The sequence below is a fragment of the Panicum virgatum genome, chromosome 7K (assembly GCF_016808335.1).
Source record: "Panicum virgatum strain AP13 chromosome 7K, P.virgatum_v5, whole genome shotgun sequence".
In the NCBI taxonomy this organism is placed as follows: Eukaryota; Viridiplantae; Streptophyta; class Magnoliopsida; order Poales; family Poaceae; genus Panicum; species Panicum virgatum.
This window is the reverse complement of record NC_053142.1, coordinates 19,641,095-19,665,874: the sequence shown is the minus strand read 5'-3', so window position 1 is coordinate 19,665,874 and position 24,780 is coordinate 19,641,095. Positions and strand designations below refer to the sequence as shown.

The window sequence follows — 24,780 nt, the reverse complement described above, 5'->3', positions numbered from 1 at the left end:
GCTGTGGTTTGCAGCACCACGACAATAGTGTTAAAATGGCAGGGCTAAAATCCGAAAAAGAAGGGAACAGGGGGTTGCTCGCTTAGGAGTCATGAGCCTTAACCACTACACTGTACGTGTACTTGTGTTTAACCACTACACTGTACGTGTACTACACTAGTGGAAATCGATCCCACAACCTTAGTAATGACAAGTGCAAGCTCTACACTACACCACTGGACTGCACGTGTCCTTTCTAAGAAACTTTGGATTAATATATATGGATAAGATCGTACTATGAACACATATACAATCCATCTTTTTCTTTTTAATCCGAAATGAAAGTTTGTAATTGGTATTTGTACCTCATAAAAACTTCAAATTTGATGGGTTTTTTCTAAACTTTTCTAAAATCGTGATCTTTCATTTAGTGGCATTTGTTTCTATTTTAATTACCATTTTTTGGATCTTTTTCAAATGACTTATTTTCCTCCACCTAATTGAAAGTAGAAAAATATGTTTTTTGCATAACAACTGGTAATGCAACTTCATATTTTCTAATGTTATGGTGAAAATAAGTTTGTGTCCAAATTTGAGGTGCATATGAGTTCAAAAACAATACGAGTTACTCAAATCTCAAAGTTTCACTTGAATTATAAGAAACTATTTGAGAGATTATCCTTTTATGAACAATATATGGTACAACTTTACTAAAACTGTCTATGTTTTTTATGGCAAGTTTATTGACAAAAAATATGTTACCATGTTAATTTTTAGAAATTTCTGACCAAGTTTAGATATTATTACAATTATTATACGACAATTTTGTTATAGAAGGTTGAATTATCCTTAACATACAATTGAACTCTTGATTGATCTCTTGGATATGAGCTATAATGGAACATATGAGACTAAATATTATTTTTGTGCAATTTTTTGTATCTTATTAGCTGCACACATAGTTCAATTGGAACTAATTTTAATAAACATGTAGAAATTCATTAAACATATAGTAAATAATAAATAAGTTCCAAATTTTTTGAAACTTTCACAAGACAACGTATATATAATATATTGAACTACAAAAATACAATGATGCATATAAGATAAATATTTTTATGTGTTACTTCATAGTATTGCAATAAAATAAAAAAGAAAAAGAAAAACATTAAACACACTAGAAATAAAACAAGGCCCATTTCAATCTAAGCGGCTCAATTATTGCTGACCGTTCATTGTCAATTGAGTAGCTCTGATCACACCACTTTAGCATATAAAAAGCATACACAAACTCTAGAACGCCACCTCGCCCTTCATCCCACCACTCTTTCCACCTCAGATCCGCTTCTAACTCCCCCTCCGCCGCCTCCTCCCCGACCCTCCATCTCGATCTCCCATCACCTCGCTCTCGCGCTGCACCTCCGGCTCCCGTCACCGCCGCTCCTTCCGTCCCCACCCTGCCCCCTTCCACGCTCCATCAGATCTGGTGGCGGCGCTCCCGCCGGCCGGCTACTGTGCGCGGGCCCACCTCTACCTCCGCCTCGCCGTGCCCCTGTCCTTCGTGCTCATCCTCGCGGTGCTGCTCCGTGCCCAGCCCCTCCTGGGCGTCCTCCCGCCGCGCCGCCGCCCCAGATCCAGTTTCTCCCCGCCGCCACCCGCCCTCACCTCTCTTCGAGTCTCTGTCCCCTTCTCAGATCCATAGCGCGACATCTCAGCGCCTGCAGCCCCCCTAGGAGTGGCGGCGGTTCTCCTCGCCACCAAGCCAAGGCGCCTCTTGCTGCCCAACTCGGCAGTGCTCCCTCGCCTAGCAGGTGCGGCGACGACTCCAACACACCAGGCAGCCAGACGTCAGAGGCAGCAGCTTCTGCGCCAGGTGGGCAAGCCAGCAGCCCATCGTCGCGCGCGCGGGGTGGGGTGCCTCTGCTCCCCATCGCCGTGCGCATGGGGGCGGCGCTCCTTCTCCGTCGTCTTCGACACGGTTTGAATCGGGCCCCTTAGCTGCTTACTTTCCCACCCCCTCACTTGCAACCCATCCGCTAGCACACGAAGTTCACTGGAATAGGCACGCTGGTGACGCAGGGGATGCACGGCCTAGGCGGCAGGATTATAGGTGGCCAACTGGGCCGAGCCCGTTGGGCCAGCACAGGCACGGCCCGAGAAAGCACGGCCCGAGAACGACCCGACCTGTGGCCGTTCGGGCCCGTGCCAAGCACCGGGCTGTGCCTGGGCTGGCGAAGCGGCCCGCGGCACTAGTACGGGCCCGGCCCGGTTAGTGGGCCGGCATGTTTGCGGCCCGTTTAAGCGCCGCTCCGCTCCCTCTTCTCCCTCGCGCCGCCACTCTCTCTCTCTCGCTCCTCTCCCTCTTCTCCCTCGCGCCGCCGCTCTCTCTCTCGCGCCGCTCCTCTCCCGCGCCGCAGCACTGCTCCGCCCCTCCCGGCCGCCGCCGCAGCGCTGCTCCCCCGGCCGCCGTCGATCGAGCCTCTTCTCTCCTCCGGTCCTCCCTCCATCCCTTCCTCAGCGACATCGACGGCCGGAGCCGAGACGGCGCGGCACGCGGGTCTGCATCCCCTCGACGGCTCGACCTCAGCTCGCTCGCCTCTGTCCGCGGCTTCGCCGACCGCTTCTGCCGTCACCCCCGTCCGCTGCCGTCGCCGGTCGTTCGCTGCCACCCCTCGCAGACCGCCGCGCCGCTCGGGCCCGGCGTGCCCAACGGCACGGCACGCCGGCGCCCTCGCCGGGCCATGCCGGGCCGGGATGTCGGCACGGCGGCACTGCACGGCACGGCACGGCGGCGCCGCCGTGCCTCGGCGTGCCCGTGCTGGCCGTGCTCGGGCCGTGCCCGTGCCGTGCGGCCCGGTTGGCCACCTATAGGCAGGATGGTGACCAGATTCGTCGATGGCGGCGAGCAACTGCTGTTCAACCACGCGGCATAGTTAAAAATGACTTATAAATAAACAAATAACTTATTAAAAAAAAGGCATAAGGTCGATTCAAACAGTTAAAAGCGCATTACGTTGCATAAACAAAAGATGATTTATAAATATCACGTTTATATTGACAAGCATACTGTTATCAAGATTTAGAAAAATGTGTCAATCGGTAAATATGTTTAGCAATAACTCATGAATCAATTGCTTATAGTTTGTAGTTCAAAATAATCAAAGAGAAAGAAATACAATAGCAGATGCAAGACGACCATTTAGAAAACCACATTCCTCATTCGGCCCACTTGGAGAACCTTAGGTCGCTGTCGCCGGCGCCGTCCTCGCCGATTTCTGCGCACCACATGAGAATCAAAACCCATCAAATCCCCTTCCCCATTCCCGAACCAAAAACGAATCGAAACCCTACCGCGCGATTACCATGGGAGAGGAAGGGGTTGCGCGGGGAGCCCGCGAGTCCGGCGTGGAGGAGCGCGTAGTACAGGCAAAGCCGGCCGCCCCAGACCAGTAGGGGGCCTCAAGAAGCGACGCTGCGTCTGCTGGTCTGGGCCCCCCGCTGGTCTGGGGCGGCTGGCTTTGCCTCTACTACGCGCTCCTCCACGGCAGACTCGCGGGCTCCCCGCGCAACCCCTTCCTCTCCCACGGTAATCGCGCGGTAGGGTTTCGATTCGTGCCGTTTTTGGTTCGGGAATGGGGAGGGGGATTTGATGGGTTTTGATGCTCGTGTGGTGCGCAGAGATCGGCGAGGACGACGCCGGCGACAGCGACCTAAGGTTCTCCAAGTGGGCCGAATGAGAAATGTGGTTTTCTAAATGGTCGTCTTGCATTTGCTATTGTATTTCTTTTACTCCTTGATTATTTTGAACTACAAGCTATAAGCAATTGATTCATGAGTTATTGTTAGGCCTATTTACTGATTGACACATTTTTTTGAATCTTGATAACAGTATGCCTGTCAATATAAGCGTGATATTTATAAGTCATCTTTTGTTTATGCAACGTAATGGGCTTTTAATTGTTTGAATCGACCTTATGCCTATTTTTTTAATAAGTTATTTATATTGGAATTGTGACACTATGAGTCTACTGTGTAAGACATTGGTCCTGCCAAGCATATACCCTGTTGCAAATTCATCTAGATCTTCCACTAACTGAACCAAATTATTTGTCTCTTAGACTGAACAAGAAGGAAGCGAAGGAAGCTTGAAAAGAGATGTCATTGGGCTACGCGGAGAAGCTGTCCTTCAGGGAGGATGTGGGTACTGTGGGTATGCCTGAGATCTTCGACCCACCTGAACTAGTCCAGAATAAGGTGAATTTCTATGGCCTATTTTGTCCTACTTAGATTTATGGATGTAAATGCTTCAATATGCCATGGTGCAAGCAAAATACCACTACATTGTGCCCTTTTGAGTCGTACTGTTAGTGCACTTTGATTTTTGATAGTGACTTGTAGACATTTGTTATCTTAGGCCATATAAGTGAGCTACTGAAAATGCTTTGTTGGTGCTAAGTTTCGGTGTAATAATTTTACTGAGTGCTTGTTTTCTAAATTATATGAGATTAGGTGACGTTTTGAAGCAAGCAGGTTGCTTGTAGAGTTGTGTCAGATAAGTTCAGATTAGATATGTTCTATCAAACAATGTCCCAAGTGGAGAAGAATTATGACACATCAGAACCATAGTCTTTGGGTGTTGAATTGTTGTATACTTATATGTTATTGTATTACTATTACATTCGCTATACGAAGACAAATGAAGCAAAGACACCTTTATGTGCCTGATCTTATTAGATGACTGAGAAATTGAGAATATTCCTCAGGGTATGGTACGTGATGGCATGAATTATGTCCTTCATTCCAAGTAATTCCTTATAACAAGAAACTTGGTTCTGAGCCTTTTTTTTTGTTATTAAAGGGAATAGATTTTTTTGGAAACAATACTAGGGGATTTGTATTCTCTTATGTGGGAATTTTCTGTAAGGTTGTTGCCCATGGACTAGGGCACTGAGGGAATCTCTATTGTCATAAGTTCTGACAATGCCATACTAGAGTCTATGACACCCTTTTGAAAAAATGTAGTAAAATGAACTTGTAATGACACAACTCCATGTTGTTTTAATATTTTCTATATAATGATTGAGGTACATCAAATAGTTTGTGTAGTTTGATATTTTTCTTTTTCCCTGGATTGTTGATGCAGATAGAAGAGCTTGCAGTCATGATGCAAAAGGTAGTGCTACCTTTTGGGTACTCACCTAAACTCTTAGTTATGATTTCTCTATCTCAATTGCATTAATTTTCTTTCTCAATGCAGAGTAAGCATTTAGTGGTGTTTACCGGAGCAGGGATATCAACTTCATCAGGGATACCTGATTTTCGAGGGCCCAAGGGTGTCTGGACCTTGCAGGTAGTGCTGGTTTCTATGTTACTTCCTCTGAATGCGGACCTCTTAGCATGTGAATCTATTTATTTCACAGGATTTTGTGATGCTTAGTTGCTAGCTAGACTTCCCTGCATGTACTTGCATGCCATACAATCCATATTTTTGTGCATGTCAATAATGTATGGGAATGTGTTCCCATATGGTTATGATGAAATGTGTTCCCATATGGTTATGATATAGAAATGTGCTCCCATATGGTTATGATAGCTGACATGTTCACATTCAAAAAGTTGTACTCTTCTGGTTACAAATAATTGATGCTTTGGGTAAGATCCAGTCAAACTTCTGAAAATTTTACAGTTAATAACTTTTTAATATTTAGTTTGGAAACTTGAAAGTCACATTTGCATTTTTGTCTTGAGACTTGAATCCTATGTGTTTGTTGGATTATATAAATACTCGCATATCACTAACAGAAAGTAGTGATCATAAGCTCACATTGGAAACCATCTCATGTGCAGAACATCAAGCTTTTTGTTTTTTTACCAGATGGAGCGCATTATGACATGCTTACTGTTTGATGATGTTAACAAACCACACTTACAATTTCATACCTTCCCCACATAATATACTACATTTCATGACGAACCGTTATTTGAATAAACAATTTCAATGTTATATATGTTATAGCGTGCAGGCAAAGGTATTCCTAATGCATCGCTGCCTTTCCATCGAGCTGTTCCAAGCTTGACCCATATGGCACTAGTTGAATTGGAAAGAGCAGGAATTCTGAAGTTCATCATAAGCCAGGTGTGAACTAGGTGTGGTGCTTCATTAATTGTATTTCCAATACCATGATGAGAAGAACTTGTGCTCTGTTGATTGTTGAAAGATCAGTATGAGCTGCAGATATTCTTCATTCTTTCATCTTACTGCCAAGAGTTTAACATACCGAAATCATGAATATATACAGTATACCAATGCACTTTTATTCTTTTTTTTTGGTTGTTGCAGTATTCTTCTATGTGTAATCTGAGGAGTCTGTAATTCTGTATTTTCCAGAACGTTGACAGTCTACATCTCCGTTCTGGATTTCCAAGGGCGAAGTTGTCTGAATTACATGGAAATTCTTTCAAGGAGATCTGCCCATGCTGTAAAACTGAGTATGTTTACTTATTTATACTGCATGTTATTGGAGAGTATGTATCTGTTGCCCAAATAGTTGCCTTTTCTTTTCTTGATTTATTCAAGAGACCCTTCTTTTTTGAAGGTACCTTCGTGATTTTGAGATTGAGACAATAGGGCTGAAGGATACTCCGAGGCGTTGTTCTGACAAGAATTGTGGAGCTAGATTGAAAGATACAGTTCTTGACTGGGAAGTAAGTGTAGAGAATTGGCAAACACCACACACCCTAGGAAGAGGGGGTGACCTTTCATTATATAAGCCACATAGGCTTGGGTTACAAGAAACACAATACAAACTCTATATATCTAACACCCGCCCGCAGTCGCAGTGGTAGCCTGACGGACTCCAAGACTGGACCTAAAATCAGTAAACAACTGTACAGGAAGACCCTTAGTCATGATGTCAGCAAACTGATGTGAAGATGGCACATGAAGAACCCAAACATGTCCTAGAGCCACCTTCTCGCGGACGAAGTGAATGTCAATCTCGATGTGCTTCGTTCGTCGATGATGAATAGGATTGGCTGTCATATAAACAACACTGACATTGTCACAATAGACGAGCGTAGCCTTCGAGAGGGGTATATGAAGCTCTTGAAGTAACTGTCGCAGCCGGCAACACTCAGCCACAGCATGTGCAACAGCCCTGTACTCAGCCTCAGCACTAGAACGAGATACTGTAGTCTGTCTGTAGTCTGTCTCTTGGATGACCATGAAACCAGAGTGTCACCAAGAAAAACACAGTATCCAGAAGTAGATCGCCTGGAGTCAGGATAGCCAGCCCAATCTGCATCTGTGTAGGCTGTAAGTGAATCGACCGGTCCAGTGCCGATGTGAAGGCCAGAAGACAGCGTGCCCTTCACATACCGTAGGATACGCTTCACAAGCGCCATATGAGGCTCGCGAGGATCATGCATAAATAGACAGACTTGTTGAACAGCATATGCAAGATCAGGATGAGTAAGAGTGAGGTACTGTAAGGCTCCAGCCAAACTCCTGTACTCAAAGGGATCAGCAACTGGTGTAGCTGAGAGTTTTGCCTTGGTGTCCACAGGCGTCGTCGTAGAGTGACACTCATACCAGCTCGCTGAAGGAGATCCAAAGCATACTGACGCTGAGATAGGAATAGGCCATCTGAAGAACGGGTAATTGATATTCCCAAGAAGTGATGAAGAGCCCCAAGATCTGTCATAGCAAACTCAGTATGAAGACGACCAATAATGTCATGAAGCAGACTGGTGGACGAGGCAGTCAGCATAATATCATCCACGTACAATAACAAATAGGCAATGTGGGCGCCATCCTTGTAGACGAACAAGGACGTGTTAGAAACCAAGGCAACAAATCCAATCTGTTTGATGTATGTGGCAAACCGTTGGTACCAAGCACGAGGAGCCTGCTTCAGGCCATAAAACGACTTTTGCAAAAGGCAAACATGATCAGGAAGGGCTGGATCAACAAAACCTGGGGGCTGCTGGCAGTAGACTCTCATCAAGATGACCATGAAGAAAAGCATTCTTGACATCCAGCTGATGAATAGGCCAATGATGAGAGGCTGCAATACTCAAAACTGTCCGGATTGTTCCTGATTTAACAATCGGACTGAAAGTCTTATCATAGTCAATGCCATGCTGCTGAGAAAATCCCCGAACCACCCAACGAGCTTTGTGACGAGCAAGAGAACCATCAGAATGATACTTATGCTTGAAAATCCACTTTCCTGTCACGACATTAGCACCAGGAGGCCAAGGAACAAGACGCCAAGTACCATTGTCAATCAAGGCCTGCAACTCATCTGCCATGGCTGCTCGCCAATTAGGATCATCAAGAGCACTGCGGTAATTGCTCGGAACAGGGGAGGCAACGACATGATCAGCAGACAAGTTCCGATAATTGACAGGCTGTATGGTACCAGACTGAAGCAGAGTCAACCGCCATAGAGTAGGCGGTGTGAAGGGCCGCGCATCGGCTGAGGAGAAGGCATAGGCGGCTGAAGTTCTGCCGCTGTAACACTGTGCTGTTGAATGGGAAGGGGACTGTTGGTAGGACGACGGCTGTAGACAGCGCCGAAACGACCAGCCCGAGCAGCAGGCCCTACAGGCGCTGCAGTTGCTGGCGCTGCAGCAGGAGCTGCAGCCGAAGGTCCTGCAGGCGCGTGTGCAGCCTGCACAGGGGCGCTAACAGGACGAAACCCGCCCGTAGTCGAAGCAGGTCCGGACGGGGGCACGAGACCATGCCCGCCTGGACTAGTAGCAGGGATCGGGTGCTCAACATCCATGGAGGATGGAGCTGCCGCTGGAGCTGAGGGCGGACGCTCAACATCCATTGAGGGCAGACGCCCGTAGTCGAAGTAGGTGTAGAACTCAGACGTGTCGAACCTGTCGCATGGTTAGTAGGACAATGCACAATATCCGAAACATCATCGAGGAGGAAATCTAGAGAGGACTGAGGCATAGGAGGATCCCGAGCAAAGGGAAAGGAAAACTCATCAAATACGACATGGCGTGAGATGATGATGCGTCTAGTAGAGAGATCAAGACAACGATACCCTTTGTGAGAAGATGGATACCCCACAAACACGCATGCAGTCGAGCGAGGAGCTAGCTTGTGTGGGGAGGTAGCCTGCAGGTTTGGGTAGCAAAGGCACCCGAAGATGCATAAATGATCGTAGGAGGGAGGAGTACAATGGAGGCACGTGTACGAGACTTCACCACCAACAGATGAAGGACGGCAGTTTAGCAAATATGTGGCTACTGCAAGGGCCTTAGCCCAGTAGGGGGGCGGCATGGATGCATGAATGAGCAGTGTGCGCATGGAGTTATTAAGAGTACAAAGGACACGCTCGGCCTTGCTGTTCTGGGGTGAGGTGTAAGGGCACAAGAGTCGAAACAAGATTCCATGAGCTGCTAGGTGAGTTATGGTGGACTTGTTGACAAACTCAGTTCCATTATTAGCCTGAAAGCACTTAATAGGAAGGCCAAACTGTGTGCGAGCGTAGGCAATGAAATCAACTAAATGACCTTGCACATCGGACTTCCGATGGAGAGGGAAAGTCCAGCAAAAGTGAGAGAAATCATCCAGCAAAACCAAATAATACGAGTAGCCTGATATGCTAGGAACGGGAGACGTCCAAACATCACAATGAACTATCTCAAAAGGAGAAATAATGTGTGAAGTAGAAGTGCAAAAGGAAGACGAGCATGTTTGCCAAGCTGACAGGCATGACAAAGCGTGCTGCCTAATTTATTACAAGCTATGGAATGACTATTTCTAAGGCTAACAATGGCAGCAGACCCCGGGTGACCAAGACGCCGATGCCATAGCGACGACGATGCAGCAAGGAGGGCTTGGGCGGTGCTAGGTGTGGCAGCGGATATGGTGTATAGGTCGCCATCGCTATTGCAGCGAAGAATCACGTGCCGCGTCCTGAGATCCTTCACAGAAAAACCAAAGGCATCAAATTCTATCGAGCAGCTGTTGTCATGGGTGAATTGACGAACAGACAGGAGATTGCGAACGATAGAAGGAACAATGAGAACATTATTAAGGGCAAAATTTGATGCAGCGGTGGGTAGGATAGAATGACCTCTAGACGTTACGGGAATATGTGAACCATTGCCTACCGAAATAGAAACATGCGAAGCAGGTGAGCGAGAGAGAAGTATACCATCCGAGGAGTGCATGTGGGTGGAGGCGCCGGAGTCCATCACCCATGGAGAAGATCCCTGCAGCTGCATCTGCTGCAAAGCCGCAGTCAGACCCGCTTGGTCCCATGATTGTGCGGCTGCTGGTACGGCTGCTGGAATGGCTGCTGGTACATCATGGAGTGATGCACGGGGCGAACGCAGTGTAGGCTTACTGCGGGCTGATCCCAGCAAGCCTTGACCGCGCCAGCCCATGCCGCCTGTAGAAGAGCCCATGCCGCTGGGAGCACCCCATGGCGAGAAGTAGAACCACGAGCCATTAGGAGTGTGGCCGCGGGTCTGCTGCTGTTGCTGTTGGGCACCGCCAGAGTTGGAGCCGCCCTTCCAGCCCTTTTTCTTGCACCAGCGCTGCTGCTGGCCAGCGGTGGAAGAGGAGCGACAGGAGGATCCGCAGCCCGTGCTGGAGGTGACCAGGGCGGAAGAAGACAGAACCTTGGCCTTATTGGCCAAGCGCAGCTCCTTGAGGGCAAACTGATTTAGGGCTTCATCAAAGGTGATGTTCTTGGTGCCGGCGATGATGTCCTTGGTGTTGCTGAATTTGGGGTGGATGCCACGCAGCAAGTTCAGCACCACCGTGGGTTCGGCCACAGGATGACCAACCTCACGTAGGGCGTCGGCGGCTAGCTTCATCTTCTTGCCAAACTCCATGACAGACAGATCGCCTTGAGTCATGGAGTGGAAGTCCTTGCTCAGGAAGATGGCGCGGGGAGCCTGGTTGGCCTGAAACTTGTTGGAGATGGCAACTCAAAGCTCGCGCGCCGTCTGATCTTCGGCCATGGCGAAGTCATGGACATCTTGAGATACGGAGCCGTTGATGTGGTGAAGGAGCCCGAACTTGCCGCACATCGCCTTGAAGAAGGCCGACCACTTCCCGTAGTTGGAGCTGTGGAGTTCCAGCTTGATGGGGACATGGGATGTGACGGAGATCGTGGCGTAGGGGTGGAGGAAGAGGGCGCCGGCCATTGCATCCGTAGAGGAGGGCATGGTTGGGGCGCTAGAGGAGGGAGAGAGGCTGCTGATGTCGCAGAGGTGGTTGACATGATTGCAGATGCAATCTGAAGCACGCAGCAAGGGCCCTAGGGCTGGTGTGGTGGGCGCCCAAGAGAGGGTGCAGGAAGAGGATGGAGGCGCCCTAGGGTTAGGGCGCAGGGGAGGGGTGGCGCCGATGGGGAGGCGGCCCCTGGACGGCGGCTAGGGCAGCGGAGGGGGGGGGGGGCGCACGGCAGGGCAGGGAGAGGGCCCGGACTCGTGATACCATGTAGAGAATTGGCAAACACCACACACCCTAGGAAGGGGGGGTGACCTTTCATTATATAGGCCGTATAGGCTTGGGTTACAAGAAACACAATACAAGCACAATACAAACTCTATATATCTAACAATGAGTACTACATCTTCGACCTGTTAAGTAAGATACAAAATTTCTGTCTAACAAAATTATTTCATTTGTCAGTTAGAAGTAACCTTTGTCAACTGGATGTTCTATGAAACAATATAGATTCTATTCCATTGACCATAGTGTTCACTTAATCCCTGCTATAGAAATTGCATATTTCTCTTTAGTTATTTACCTTATGGTTATCTTTTTATTAATGCCCGTTTAGAACCCTAGTCATTGCTGAAGCCATTGGTTCCTCAAAGTTGCTTCACAACCCATAGCGAGACAATATTTAATGAGGTCACTTGAGTTCTCGAAATAATTGTTATTCATGTTGTGTTCTCATGTGTTGCAAGAGAAAGCATTTTGAGTGATACTCCAATAGTTCTGTCTCTAAAAAGGTGAAAAGTGAATCAATGACTTAAGTTGCAAAAGCCACTGCGCCAATTACTCTAAATATTGCCTTAGGAATTGTGTTTTCGGTTTTCAGGTATGCATAGCAGCAGAACTTGTGTGTTTTCCTGTGACAAACAATCATGCCTTCTTTTAATTACAATGGAACTTTCTGTTGCTCATTAAGGATCAGGATTCTACAATAGTGGCATGCTTAACATTATATTTATTAGAGAAGTGTCAATTTAGTTTCTGAACACCATATATGTTTCTTTTAAGAGGCGAAGTGTTTGGTAAGAACTTGTATGTTCAATCCAGTACCATCTTGTATATTCTTTGAAATTGTGCTAGTTTCATCAATTATATCGAATGGTAAACACATTTTTGCAGGATGCTTTACCCCTTGAGGAGATGAACTCTGCCAAGGAGCATTGTCGATCAGCTGATCTTGTCCTTTGTCTAGGAACTAGGTATATCGACCGTTTACCGTACTATCATGTTATTGATGGAATTATTTTTGCAGGCTCCTTCAATGAAATTAGTATCATTACAAACTTTTTGACCTGGCAATTAATGTTTGATATTTTGGCGATAATTGATACATCTTGTAGTGTTGTCTTCTCATATTTGTGTAAACAAGAAGTAAACAAGGGAGTGGTGGTTGCTATAGCTCTCCAATTGCATGTATCTAGGGGCAGATGTTCATCTACAACTCCATTGAACCATTTGCAAACCTATTGCTCGAACCTTTGGACCCATAGCTATTGTTGTGAAACACTGTAATGTACTCAATGGCCTGTTGCTACATTCCTGGGACTGTGTAGCTAGAAGTGAAACTTTTGCAATCCTATCTGATGGCATATGGATCACTGCCTGGAGGATCCCCACAATGTGCAATCTTCATTGCCGTACCCATTAGATCAGGTGGTCTCTCCCTTCTTGAATGAACGATATGTTCCCTTCTCTGCCTAGGCTCCTGCCCTTCCAGCATCAGTGTTTTTAGATCTTTTCTTTTGCATGATTTGAGCTAGAGTCTTGCAATTTCATGTCTCCTGGTGATTTGGCTGCATAATGGTGGATTATGTTTCCATTTTCATGCTGGCACTTCCTGCAACTCATTCATGTACTTCTGCGACTGCCTTGATATCTTTGTCACTGGCTTGCTAACCCTAGGCAAGAAACTATAATGAATATTTTCAGATGGCGGCACTGATAGTGGGCATGGTCTTGATATGAGCTGTCAGTGTGAGGGGGTGTCTTAAGTAATGCTGTGCTGTCAAATCACAAGGAGTCACTAGCATGAGATGACGACATATGAAAAGGAAAACGAACAGGACGATCAAGTTGACAAGCATCACAAAGTCACTAGCACTTTTATTTCAAAAAATAGCTGATGATTGTGCTAGTTTAGACAGGGCCTTATGATCGGGGTGCCATGTTTTCAAATCGTCTAGTCGGACCTAGTCGCCATGGGACCGATCAGACGACTAGTCGCGATTAGTCATCGATCAGGCCGATTAGTCGAGCCTAGTCGATCCCTAGTCGTCTTATAGTCGTCCTATGTGTCCCATGACCGATATGATATATATGCTATATATTACTTAATGTCAAGCAAGCATGAAGGCAACAATGACGGTCGATTTTTGACTTACTGTGAGATATGATTTGTGAACTATCCAGAACTCTATATTCCTGTCCCATAGTCCATATTCGAGCATGAGCAGGCAGACAGTAAAGCAGGGGAGGGGAGAGCACAGAGAAGAAGCATGAGCAGACAGTAAAGCAGGGGAGGGGAGAGCACAGAGAAGAAGCATGACATTTACCGTCGGAGGAAGAGGAGGTCATCTTCAAGTGCTGCTGCTGGTGGCAGCCTTGCGGACCGCCGACGCCCAGGGCCTGGCGGAGGCGGAGGCTAAGGCGGGAAGCGGAAGGAAGAGGGTCGCCGGCCGCCGGGTCCTGCCGCTGTAGCAGCAGCAGGCCGCAGCTGCGCTGGCAGACGTGCAGCAGGCGGCGGCGGTCCACGGGGCGGCGCGATTTTGGCGCGGATTTGGCGATTTGGCGGGTGAACGGTGCTCGTGGTCTGGAGCGGGCGGACGGCTCGTGGTGAGCTGGGAGCTGCTCTGTCTCTTCTATATACCAAAAACCTAATGGGCGACCTCACCAGCCCACTACCGGCCGAGGCCCATAACTCAAACAGCCCACAAAAAAACCCCAAGTCTGATCGTTTTTCAACCTGATCGGTGCGACTAATCGTGATTAGTCGACGACTAGTCGGACGACTAGAAAACTAGTCGCTCGGACCTACTCGGTGTCCCTTATCGAGGTCCCCGGATCGATAAGCCCGACTAATCTCGACTAATCGTTATTAGTCGGACGACTAGATAACATGGTCGGGGTGCCAAAGATGCTGGTGCCAGAGCGAAGGAGGAAGGTGGATGCAGGAAGACTCAGAGGATAAAGAGGTTCGGAACTATTGCATCTGTCGATCTCTCTCTACGATAGAAGATCCTTCACAGAATAGCGAAGAGGGTCAAACTCCACAGAATAGTTATTGTCAAAAGTAAACTGATGAGCAAATATGAGATTTTTAATAAGGTTCGGAGAAACAAGAACAATATTAAGATTAAACTCATGGAAGAACAGTAGAGGGAGTGGCAGTAACCGGAATGGAATGGCCCTTTCTGACAATAATTCAAGGGAGCTTGAGCTGTGGAGGATGGGAACCAGTGAGGATACCGACATCTGATGACATGTGACTAGAGGTGACAGAGCTGAAATACCACTAGTTCTGCGGCGGCGGCGGCTGAAATGTCATGGTGTTGAAGTTGGTGGTGAGGGCCTGTTGATCCCATGAAGGCAGACTGGTTGTCAGGGGGTAGAGGGTGGGCTGTGCTGGGCCTGCCGGCCAGTGAGAAAAGGAGTGCTGGCTGCTGGGCCAGAGCGCATGGGCTGTGGCCCAGCCTGCCGCAGGTACTGCTGCTGCTCCAGAATGGGCCGCGGTCCCAGTCTCATGTGGATGGACCCGGACTATAGGTTTTAGATACTCGGCCAAAGTCCAGTAGGGGCTGGTCCTAAACCAGTAATGCCGGTCTTGGCACCAGACCTAGCACCTCTGGTGCTACCAGAGGAGGCGTCAGGTGGTTTGGAGTTGCGGCTGCCCCTCTTGCCGCGCTTACCAGAGGAGGCGTCAGGTGGTTTGGAGTTGTGGCTGCCCCTCTTGCCCTGCTTTGTGCATTTGGAGGTGCTGTTGCTGCTTCAGTTGGGAGGGCTGTACCATATTGATGGAAGGAGGCGGCTTTGAGGAGCTATCCTCGGCCAAGGCGATGAAGGCTGTAGATGGCGCCGACGTCCGATGCTCCATGGTGAGTTCCTTAAGGAGCAGATCATTTCAAACCACGAGGAACGAGGGAAACTTAAGGTGAAGACCAATGGTGGAGAAGCGATCGTTGAGTCCGGGGATCATGTTAAGGATGAGTGTGCAATCCGTGACCTCGTTGAGATTGCCGTCCATACTCTTGAAGTGCTAGTAGTTGTCGGTGATGGAAAGATCGCCCTAGATGAAGTTGTGGAACTGTGCGTCAAGGAAAAGGGTGCGCCTTTCACATTTCCCTAGGAATTGTGACTTGATGGCAAGCCAAGTAGCATGTGCGGTGGCGCCACTCTCCATGATGGTGTAGATGGTGCTGACTTGACGACGCAGCCCATGTGAACCCAATCGGGAGAGTTGGGGGCGCAGTCGTCGAGAGAATGTGTTCCTACAACGAGTACTTCCCGGCCATGAGGAACGATTCCCTCCGACGGGTGTAGTTACTGGACTTAAGTCGAGGATGAGTGGAACGAGAGAACGAATGTTCTGGACGATGACCGCCTGCGCGTGAAGGTTGATGATGGCAGCTGCTTCATGAACAAGGAGTGTCACAGACGGTGTGGTCTCCGAGGCACGGGAGGCAGCGTCATTGTCTTTAGCAGCAGGCATGTCGTCGGCGCGTTTGCGGACAGCTTGATCGAGGGCACCGCAAAAGCGAGTGGCCGCGTGGTCACGCTCCTTGGCAGCCTCAGCTGCCTCGTGCTCAACATGGCTTGGGCGTTAGCTTTGGCCTTCATGGCACTTGAGGTGGTAGGGGAAGGAGGTGGTGTGCCGGCCAATGGTGCAACGCGAAGAAGATTGTGCAGGGTGCGCTGTGTGCCACGGCAGATTGCGCGCATGGCGGGTGACACCGAAGATTGGCGTCCCTTTAGGGTTCTGAAGTGAGGTCGGTTAGAACCTGATCGTCTGGTACCATATAGGCATGGTATATTGCGGTGAATAATAGATTGTATTGATTAGAAGAAAATGGTTACATATATATGGGTGAGGGGAGATCTTGAGGCTTATGGAAACAGAACCGAACAAGATCTCCCCCTTATCTCTAACCAAACTGAATCAGGAGAGGGGAGTTGCTGGCCATAACAAGGCCTAGGCTCGGACCCACACACACACAAGGCACAAATGTGTCTAACAGGCTGGAATGTTGTAGCGTCACTTCTATAATACAGATGGCATTTTGACAAGAGGAGAATTCCCACTTCGTGTCCATGATTGTAGCTGGTTAAATGAGTTTGTAAGTGCTTGCCAACAGGATTGCAATAACTAGTGCCAATTTAATGTCTTCTAGGGCAATTGCAAGCAGTTGAAGCCATCCTAGTCTTTTCTTAGGTTAGATTAAAATGACAATGACCTAAAGCTGTTAGACCTGCCTTTTTTTTTTGCGGGTAAGACCAGCCTGGCTTATTAATACCAATTTTTGTATCCTAGTTTTACAGCTGAAGGTTTCAGATTTTTTTTCTCTAAAAGAATTCTGGGCTTTAGGTAGGAACCAGAGTCCAGCTGTCGCACGTGATGTTTCTCATTTTTTTCTTTGCATTTTAAAATAATTCAACTGCGGACAACTAATGCCGAAAACAGCTCAATGTGACGAGCTCTAGCCGGGAGTTACAATCCTGGAACATATTTTTTCCACCAGCAGCCAGGTGGGTACAGTATTCCTGCTACCCACTGAGTGGTATTTTCCACAATTTATGTCTGCTTGCACTGATGGGGTGCAGTAAAAATTGCTTGTTTTGCACGAGTTGAAACACCACGTTTGCTTTCCTTTATGCATCGGAAATGAACTTTAGACTGGCTTTCCCTACATATGTATGTGAGGTTTCCCTCCTTTGCCAAGGATATAATGCATACAGTAGGAATGGTACTGAGGTCACAACAAGACTTGCTACAGCATGCATATGTTTTACAATAATCCAATTGATGGAATCATGACCGATCACTCTTGGACCAATTTTATTGATTTTGCTTCACATCAATTCATTATGCTACTTTGGTTCAGTTATAGTTAGGGAATATCCAATTGCCATTGCTTGTTGAATGACTTTATGCCACTATGCCTTTCGGTCTTGTTTTCATTCCCAATATCCAATACTATGCAGCTTGCAAATTACTCCTGCATGTAATATGCCTCTGATGTCAATCAAGAACGGTGGGAGGGTGGCTATTGTAAATCTTCAGGTGCATGCTATTAATTTATTCTTGATTATCTTCAATATACAGAAAATAAGCACTAAATACAATCCTAACTCGGTATACATTTTAAACTTGCCTTTAATAAAGTTAGAGTTTTTCGCTGCATCACTATATAGACTGCACTCAAACTCGTAATTGCCATTATTTTCCATTGATTAAATTTGAATCATTAGAATATATGTGATTCATTTGAGAGTTCTGGTTGTTGCTCCAATATAATGGTTTAAAACCTATAATCCTGAACACAAACACTTTCATTCTGTTTCTGGGAAATTAAAATTAGGTGACATGCAATTTAGGTTGGGTTTCCTGTGTATTCCAAGCTCGAAACTGAAAATATGATACGGCTATATGATTATTTTCTCGAACACGCAGGAGATCTACGTATCAATATATTAAGAAGAGTATTGCAATATGATTATTGCTGACAAATGCATGTTCAATGGTTTAAAATGTTATTTCCCCTTCACTTTCAGGCAACTCCAAAGGATAAAAAAGCAAGCCTTGTCATCCATGGACTTGTAGATGAGGTAGCTCTTACCTTGACGTTGGAGACTTAAGATCCGTTGTTCCTATCATTGTTATCCAAGGTGTAAACACAACACAAAGGAGCTGGAATGTGATGACAGTAAGGGAGGAACATTAAGAGGCGAATGAGGCCATAAATGATAACCTTTGCATTGAGAATATACTAATACTTGTTTTACTTAGTGATAGGCTGATAGCCTGCAACCTCTCAGCGTTTTAGATGCCCACAAAAGTATCTCTGGACCAAATATTTTTTCTTACTATTTATCCTAATAAACATCCCAGATTCTTATTATAATCACACTGATATCCAGCAGCTTATCTCCTAACAATAATTTAACTGTGTTGAAAACAGGTAATTGCTGGAGTCATGAGCAAGTTGAATCTGCGAATTCCTCCATATATACGAACTGACCTTGTTCAGCTCACTCTCCGGCATTCACTAAAAAGTGAGCTCATCTTACTATTTCTCGCAGTATTGTTCTTATCTGGCTTTTAAAAATGCTTACAATTATGTAAAATAAATCAATTTAGTGAATAACATGGAATGACTAGTGCATAGTCACAATAAATGGGATCGAAGCTGCGTTCTACAACCCTGGAACTTCATCCTGATTTGTGGGTCTGGATCAATGAGAGTCCGTTTCACGCAGGTATGCTGCACCATGCCACAGGATTGTGACTTGTGAGACAGAACGTGAAGAGCAGTACAAATATCCCCTTCTTAGTTCTTAAAACGAGGTGAAGTTTACATAGATTGAGAGAGTTTTTGATGAGAAGCCATGAACTCCGGCTAAGGCTAGACCATTCTCCAGGGAAGGGAGAAGAGGAAGTGGGATGGGATGTTGCAAACATTGTCGAATGGGAACCTGTGGCAGCAGATTTGTAAGTGATGGAAGTTGGCTGCTGCAGGGAAGGAATGAATGGGAGGGTGGGAAAAGGATCAAGGAGAGAATGATAGCTGCTGGCTCCATTTTGGAAAATGATCGGTTGTGACTGGAGTAGGGCTGGATGACTTGTTGATCTGATGACATGAATATGTGAATGCATTCCGCTCTCTGTCACTATGTTGGCTCGTTGACTTGGAACCCTAGTATGTTTTCAAGTGAACCCACATCCTGTGATTCCATTCCTTGGCCTGATGGACCTGGCTTTTTGGTGACTATGGGTTAGTGTGGCCAAAGTGACCCTACTCACATGGTTTTCAGCAAGAGAAGATTTTGACATTTTCTTTTGCAAATGTTGTATTCTCAGTGCACTGTAAAATCACTACAAGTGGTAGTATGATTTTCATCCTTGATTTGGAAATATTTTTTTCTTGACAGTAAGATCTTTCTGTTCATTTATCAACACCATTTGATTAAGCTTGTAGAAGGGAAGATAGATGCGAATAATGGATTGATTTATTGCATTGAGGCCTCGGCCCGGTATATATTAGAGTACAAGACTTGGGGCAAGGCTCCCCGGGATACACTAACACTCCCCTGCAGTCACAGCGGGAGCACCGCAAACAGTGAGACTGGAGAAGTCGAAAGCTGGAGCCAACGGACTAACACGCCCCCGCAGTCGTAACGTCGGTGTGGTGTGGATGCTGCGACTGGAGGGAAAACCGGCGAGTAACTCATGCGGATAGTAGCCCTTTGTGCTGATGTCAAGGTAGCCGACCTGGAGGGCGAGGAGGCATGGTCGCAGATGCTGTGCATAGGATAGCCGTGGTCAATGTAGAGCTGTTGATGTTGACTTAGACGAGGTAGCCGCACATGAAAGCCGTGGGCACACGAGGAGGCGCCATGATGGTGGCGTGACGGAGAAGGCACCATAGACGAAGATGGCGACGCGTCGAGGCAGTCGTAGAGGAGCAATGCCGAAGTCGATGCATTCCGGCCATCGGGCGACACATGCCCGGGTTTGCAAGGCTCGGGAATGCGTCGGGGACGATGGGCACGCACTGGTGTTGCCAATACCAGACGTGCAAGGGAGGATGCATAACCATACGCCGTCGTCGAGGGGGACCAACAGAGAAGGCCTCCATGGCGGTCGCAGGCGCAGAAGAACGGCGGGGGTAGAAGATGCTGACTCCTGCTGTTGCTTGGAGTAGAGGTGATGGCAATGCTAGCGATGGTTGTGTTGGAGGAAGCGAGTAGGAGAGCTCGGATTTTCCAGCGCAAGGCCGGACGATCCAGGCGATGTGACGGCGATACTCGAAGGAGACGACGAAGAACTCGAACGGCTTGATGAAGACCATATGCGTAGGGTGCGCAACGACGCATAGTCGACGACGAAGTCGTGGATGTGGTCAGCGGCAGTAAGCAACAGCGGAGAAGACCACGGGTGGCGCTGCTGCTGCTCGACGAGGCGATGCAGCGGCAACCCTTCATACTTGGTGAAGGGACGCGCTCGACGAGGACAGACGTCACGGGAGCTGGGTGGATCACGCACGTCGGCTGACCAGACCGAGTAGCGTGAGGCGAGACGATGGTGGTCAAAGTCGGTGAAGGCGTCTCGATCGGTGGAAGCGACGACAAGTCGGCGAAGATCGACGTGCGGACAAGGCGGCGACGCAAAGAGCGCCCCCTAGGGTGCCGGCCATCTCGCCATGCCGCAGGGTTGGAGAGGAAGAGGAGGCCGGTGAAGTCGATGTCGACGTCGAAGAAGAGGCGCGAGGTCGACGGGCGGTGGGCGACGCAATCCCGATTAGGATCGGGCGAAAGAAAAAGATACATCAGCATCTCGTGTAGAACCCCGGGTGTGCCTATCACAACCCCTCATCCTCTAATCTCTTTCCGCCTCTCACGGTGAACACAGCCACGGGAGAGGAAAAACAGAGGAGTCGACGGAGGGGCCAGCGAACGGCATTGTGGAGGACAAGGCGGGTCCCGCGGAGTCAAGCGGAGTGCCTTGAGCGGAGTCATCCCCGCCAGGAGCGGCGGCGGCGGCGGCGGCGGCGGATCCCGCTGGCCATCGGCTCACCACCAAGAGCGGCGGCGGTGGATCCCGCCGTGGCGAGTAGATCCCCGCCAATAGCGACAGCGACGAGGGGGTGGAAACGGAGGGGCTGCCAGGAAGTCCGCCGCTGACGAGGTGGATGTGCCACGCACTGGACCTGCTGCCACCACGGCAGCACTGGGTAGAGCGCGGGCATTGCTTGGAGGCCGCGACTGCCACCACGGCAGCACGGTACGGAGTTGTCGTCGACCTCTCCGTGGCGGATGATGAGGTACTTTCGGATGTGCTGCTGCTTGGCGCTAGATGACCAGAGAGGGGTGCTGCCCCTGGCGGAGATCATGAGCGACCTCCCCGGGGGCGTGCTAGGAGGTCATCGAGGGGGCGCGCTGGAGGCGCACCGTGGAGGACGACCGGCGACGTGAGGAAGGCAGGGGCGCAGGTGGCGGTAGCGGAAGGTTTAGCCTATGATCCCAAACCCTAATCTCGTGATACCATGTAGAAGGGAAGATAGATGAGTATAATGGATTGATTTATTGCATTGAGGTCTCGGCCCGATATATATATTAGCATCCAATACTTGGGGGGCAAGGCTCCTTGGGATACATATGGCAGTCTACCATACGTATATCTACAACTACCAAATATACTACAAACCTGTTGCAAGAATTAAATGTTTTTACATCTTTATATCTTATGTGAACGTGTACCAGTTGCATTCCCCCTTATCAAATTATCGTTTTTTTTTTGCAGAGAAATGTGTTAGATGGACTCTCCGAGTAACCAGTATTCATGGCCTCCGAGCACCATTGCCATTTATTCAGTCAATTGAGGTTGTGCCATTATGACACCTGTAACTTATCAACAATCTTATGTTGCAGTGTTCTTTATGCACTTTTGTCATTATAAACTTGATTAAGCAGATATAATGTCACATTGAGGTTTAAACAGAAAATTGAATGTGCACTAGTGACTAATAGTGTAACTGTACTGCCATTGCAATCTTAGGGATATGCTGCTGCTCAAGGAATTATACTTCTGAAGTTTCTGGAAACTTGACCCTATATGATTTCCCACATATAAATCTGTTTAATAAATACTCAGGTATCTGATTAAAAATTCTCATCTATCAACAGGTTTCCTTTCCAGAAAGACCTGACATGAAGCCTGTAGTGCTTAGGGAGCAACCATTTTCTTTGCAGAGGTAAAGTAGAGGGGAATGATTTCCAATCAATGTATTGCTCCAGTATGTTTTATTTGTTGTGTTTCACAGAGGTGAATTGCCTACTTTTGTAGGGAAACATCCATGAATAGATCATTTTTCATGCTGCTGAAATTGAACTTCAGTGATGGCTGCAGCTGCTTGAGCTCAGCAATTGGATGGCATGTTGATTTTCAGGTGAGTAGGTACTGGACACTCTTTTCTTCCAGCTTTCATTGGCCATAGTTGACATTGTAATTATAATGTGTATTTTTTTCTTGAATGTGATTTTCCTTAATTCTAAGGCTTGCAGAAGCATAGGAAGAGAAAAAAAAAAATGACCACCCTGTAGGTAGGGGTTGCTGCCAGTAACCACTAACTAGCCTTACACAATAGGTGCCATATTTTTCTTTTTACAATCATCCTGAAGTCCCTCTCTGTTCAGTTATTGCTATGTAGCCTTCAGTGCGATATATATCTCCTTATTATCGAAGGTTTGTGGTGACTGTTTGTAGATAGAAGTGCTCGTGAATTGTGGAAGCATTGTTGCATTGAAAATTTGAAACTCGAATATATATTGAAAATCTCTGGATGGTTTTCTTCCCAATATTTCTGGTTATCCCCTTATGATCTACGGTTTGTGGGCAACTGTTTGTTTGTAGATAGAAGTGCTTGTGAATTGTGGAAGCATTGTTGCATTGAAAATTTGAATTTTTTATTTAAATTGAAATATCTAGATGTTTGTCTTCCCAAAGTTTCTGGGTACTGACATTGACTTGAAATCTCGATACTTCAGCCTTCAGGTGCTTGTGGTCAATGTCGATGTGCCTTTTTGTGTGTGTGCGCCTCAACATTTCATTTGACCTCCGTTCTTAAATGCACGAAGCCATTGACTTTCTTCATCCATTTGACTTTTTCTCTTTTCTATAAGTCTACAAGTTAAACCTAAAATACATTTGATGATAGATCTTGTGGTACTTAGTTTACTTAACTAATTGAATAAGTATTGTTGGTAAAGATATGAGAAGTCAATGGTGTCATATATTACCTATGGATCAACAAATATATTTTACATGTGCATCCTCACATGTATGTAGTGCTTGCCTTATTTTTACCATACATAGCACTTGTGTCGTGCATGTAAAGTTGGGTCGCCACCCAGATCCGGAGGTAGCAATTTGGTTGTGCCTCCTGTCCTTGATAGTTTGCTACCGCTACTTTTTATTTATTTATTTTAGACTAGTTCTTTATGACTATCTTGTGAAGGCTTTGGTTATCATTACGTTGATCTGTTTTGCATAAAATATTGATGACAAATTTTATCAATGCAGAAGCAAAAAGGCAGCTTTGTCAGAGATAGAACTCTAGTCACACGGGAGTTGCAATGTGCTGCGGAGCATGAGTCTTGCGCTGGGCAACAAGAGATTCTCGAAAGGGAGTGCTCGCCAAGAGCTGAGACCGCTATTCATGCAATCGTAACAAACATTGTTAGTTACGACATGGGAGATGACAAGGTTCGACTACCCAGGGACACCGGAATGAACTGTGGCAGCAGCAACCCCGCCAAACGGAACATGGAAGGCACTGGTTGCCATCTGGCAGCGCCGAAGAAGCTAAAGTATTTATTTCTGAAAGATGAGAAGCTAAACTGCTAGAAAGGTGAAGGCATGCGTAGAACATGGATCTTTGTTTTGGTTGTTAGACTAGATAACATAGATGCATGAGAAGTTGACGTGCAAAGTGTAGATTAAGAAAAGGCTGAACAGCTCTTTTGTTGCATAGGAAAGTTGACAGACCTTTTGTATGATACAACTAGGTTAGCTACCTCATGTTGGGGAGTCGCAAATATTAAGAGTAGCATGTAGGGATGACCGGATGAAGTCCCACCTTTTGGGTTATTGGATCGACCTAAAATTTGATAAAATGAACTAGAATGATATGCTACGTAATTAGTTTGAGAGAGAAAATGAACTAAAATGACAAATCCAAAAACACCGATGGGTATCCACGGTATCCATTTCATCTCTAGTAGCACCTACATGCATCCCTAGTAGTACATGTGACTGGTAGTGAAATTGTCGCAAGGCTCAATAACTATTTTTGTTCCAAATTTTTTTCGAACAAATTTTTTCTATTGTTGGAACAATTAAAAAATTGTTCAGAAACAAAAAATTGTTTTGGAACAAATTTAATTGAATTATACACGTGGGCTGTTTTGTTGGATCAGTTTAGGTCCAAAACATAAAATTGGAGGATGCTTAGTGTGAAAGTATGTTGGGCGTCACCCGATTGTTATTATCTATACTAGCTGTCGATCAAGTGGCTAGGAGTGCCACACCACATAGCAGGCCTATGGCTCAATGGAATTCTCTATTTCTGTTTAGCAAAACCATAAAGGACTATCAATCTTGTGAAACACTACTGGTATTACCTATTCTAGCCGTTGACCAAGTGGCTAGGAGGGCCACACTACTGGTATTACCTATTCTAGCCGTTGACCAAGTGGCTAGGAGGGCCACGCCACATAGCGGGCCTATGGCTCAATATAATTCTCTATTTCTGTTTAGCAAAACCCTAAAGAAC

General features: G+C 46.9%; 1 protein-coding gene across 3 annotated transcripts; it reads left to right on the top strand.

The window, feature by feature from the left end:
- The first annotated feature begins 1,286 nt into the window (after nucleotides 1-1,286).
- LOC120640454 (NAD-dependent protein deacetylase SRT1) lies at nucleotides 1,287-24,159 on the top strand. 3 transcript variants are annotated; one of them, XM_039916293.1, is made up of 15 exons: nucleotides 1,287-1,957; nucleotides 4,098-4,233; nucleotides 5,123-5,152; nucleotides 5,237-5,329; nucleotides 5,996-6,115; nucleotides 6,368-6,468; nucleotides 6,576-6,684; nucleotides 12,356-12,435; nucleotides 17,432-17,510; nucleotides 18,002-18,055; nucleotides 18,409-18,502; nucleotides 21,750-21,829; nucleotides 22,133-22,200; nucleotides 22,293-22,403; nucleotides 23,529-24,159. In XM_039916293.1, the coding sequence occupies exons 2-15, from the start codon at nucleotides 4,135-4,137 to the stop codon at nucleotides 23,563-23,565; spliced, it is 1,155 nt and encodes a 384-aa protein (XP_039772227.1). In that variant the 5' UTR covers nucleotides 1,287-1,957; nucleotides 4,098-4,134; the 3' UTR covers nucleotides 23,566-24,159. The 3 variants fall into 3 exon arrangements, with proteins under 3 accessions (XP_039772227.1, XP_039772225.1, XP_039772226.1); XM_039916291.1 differs by having other exon boundaries at nucleotides 1,288-1,957; nucleotides 22,293-22,395; nucleotides 23,529-24,146; XM_039916292.1 differs by lacking the exon at nucleotides 1,287-1,957 and adding an exon at nucleotides 3,792-4,011 and having other exon boundaries at nucleotides 22,293-22,395; nucleotides 23,529-24,146.
- Nucleotides 24,160-24,780: the final 621 nt, after the last annotated feature.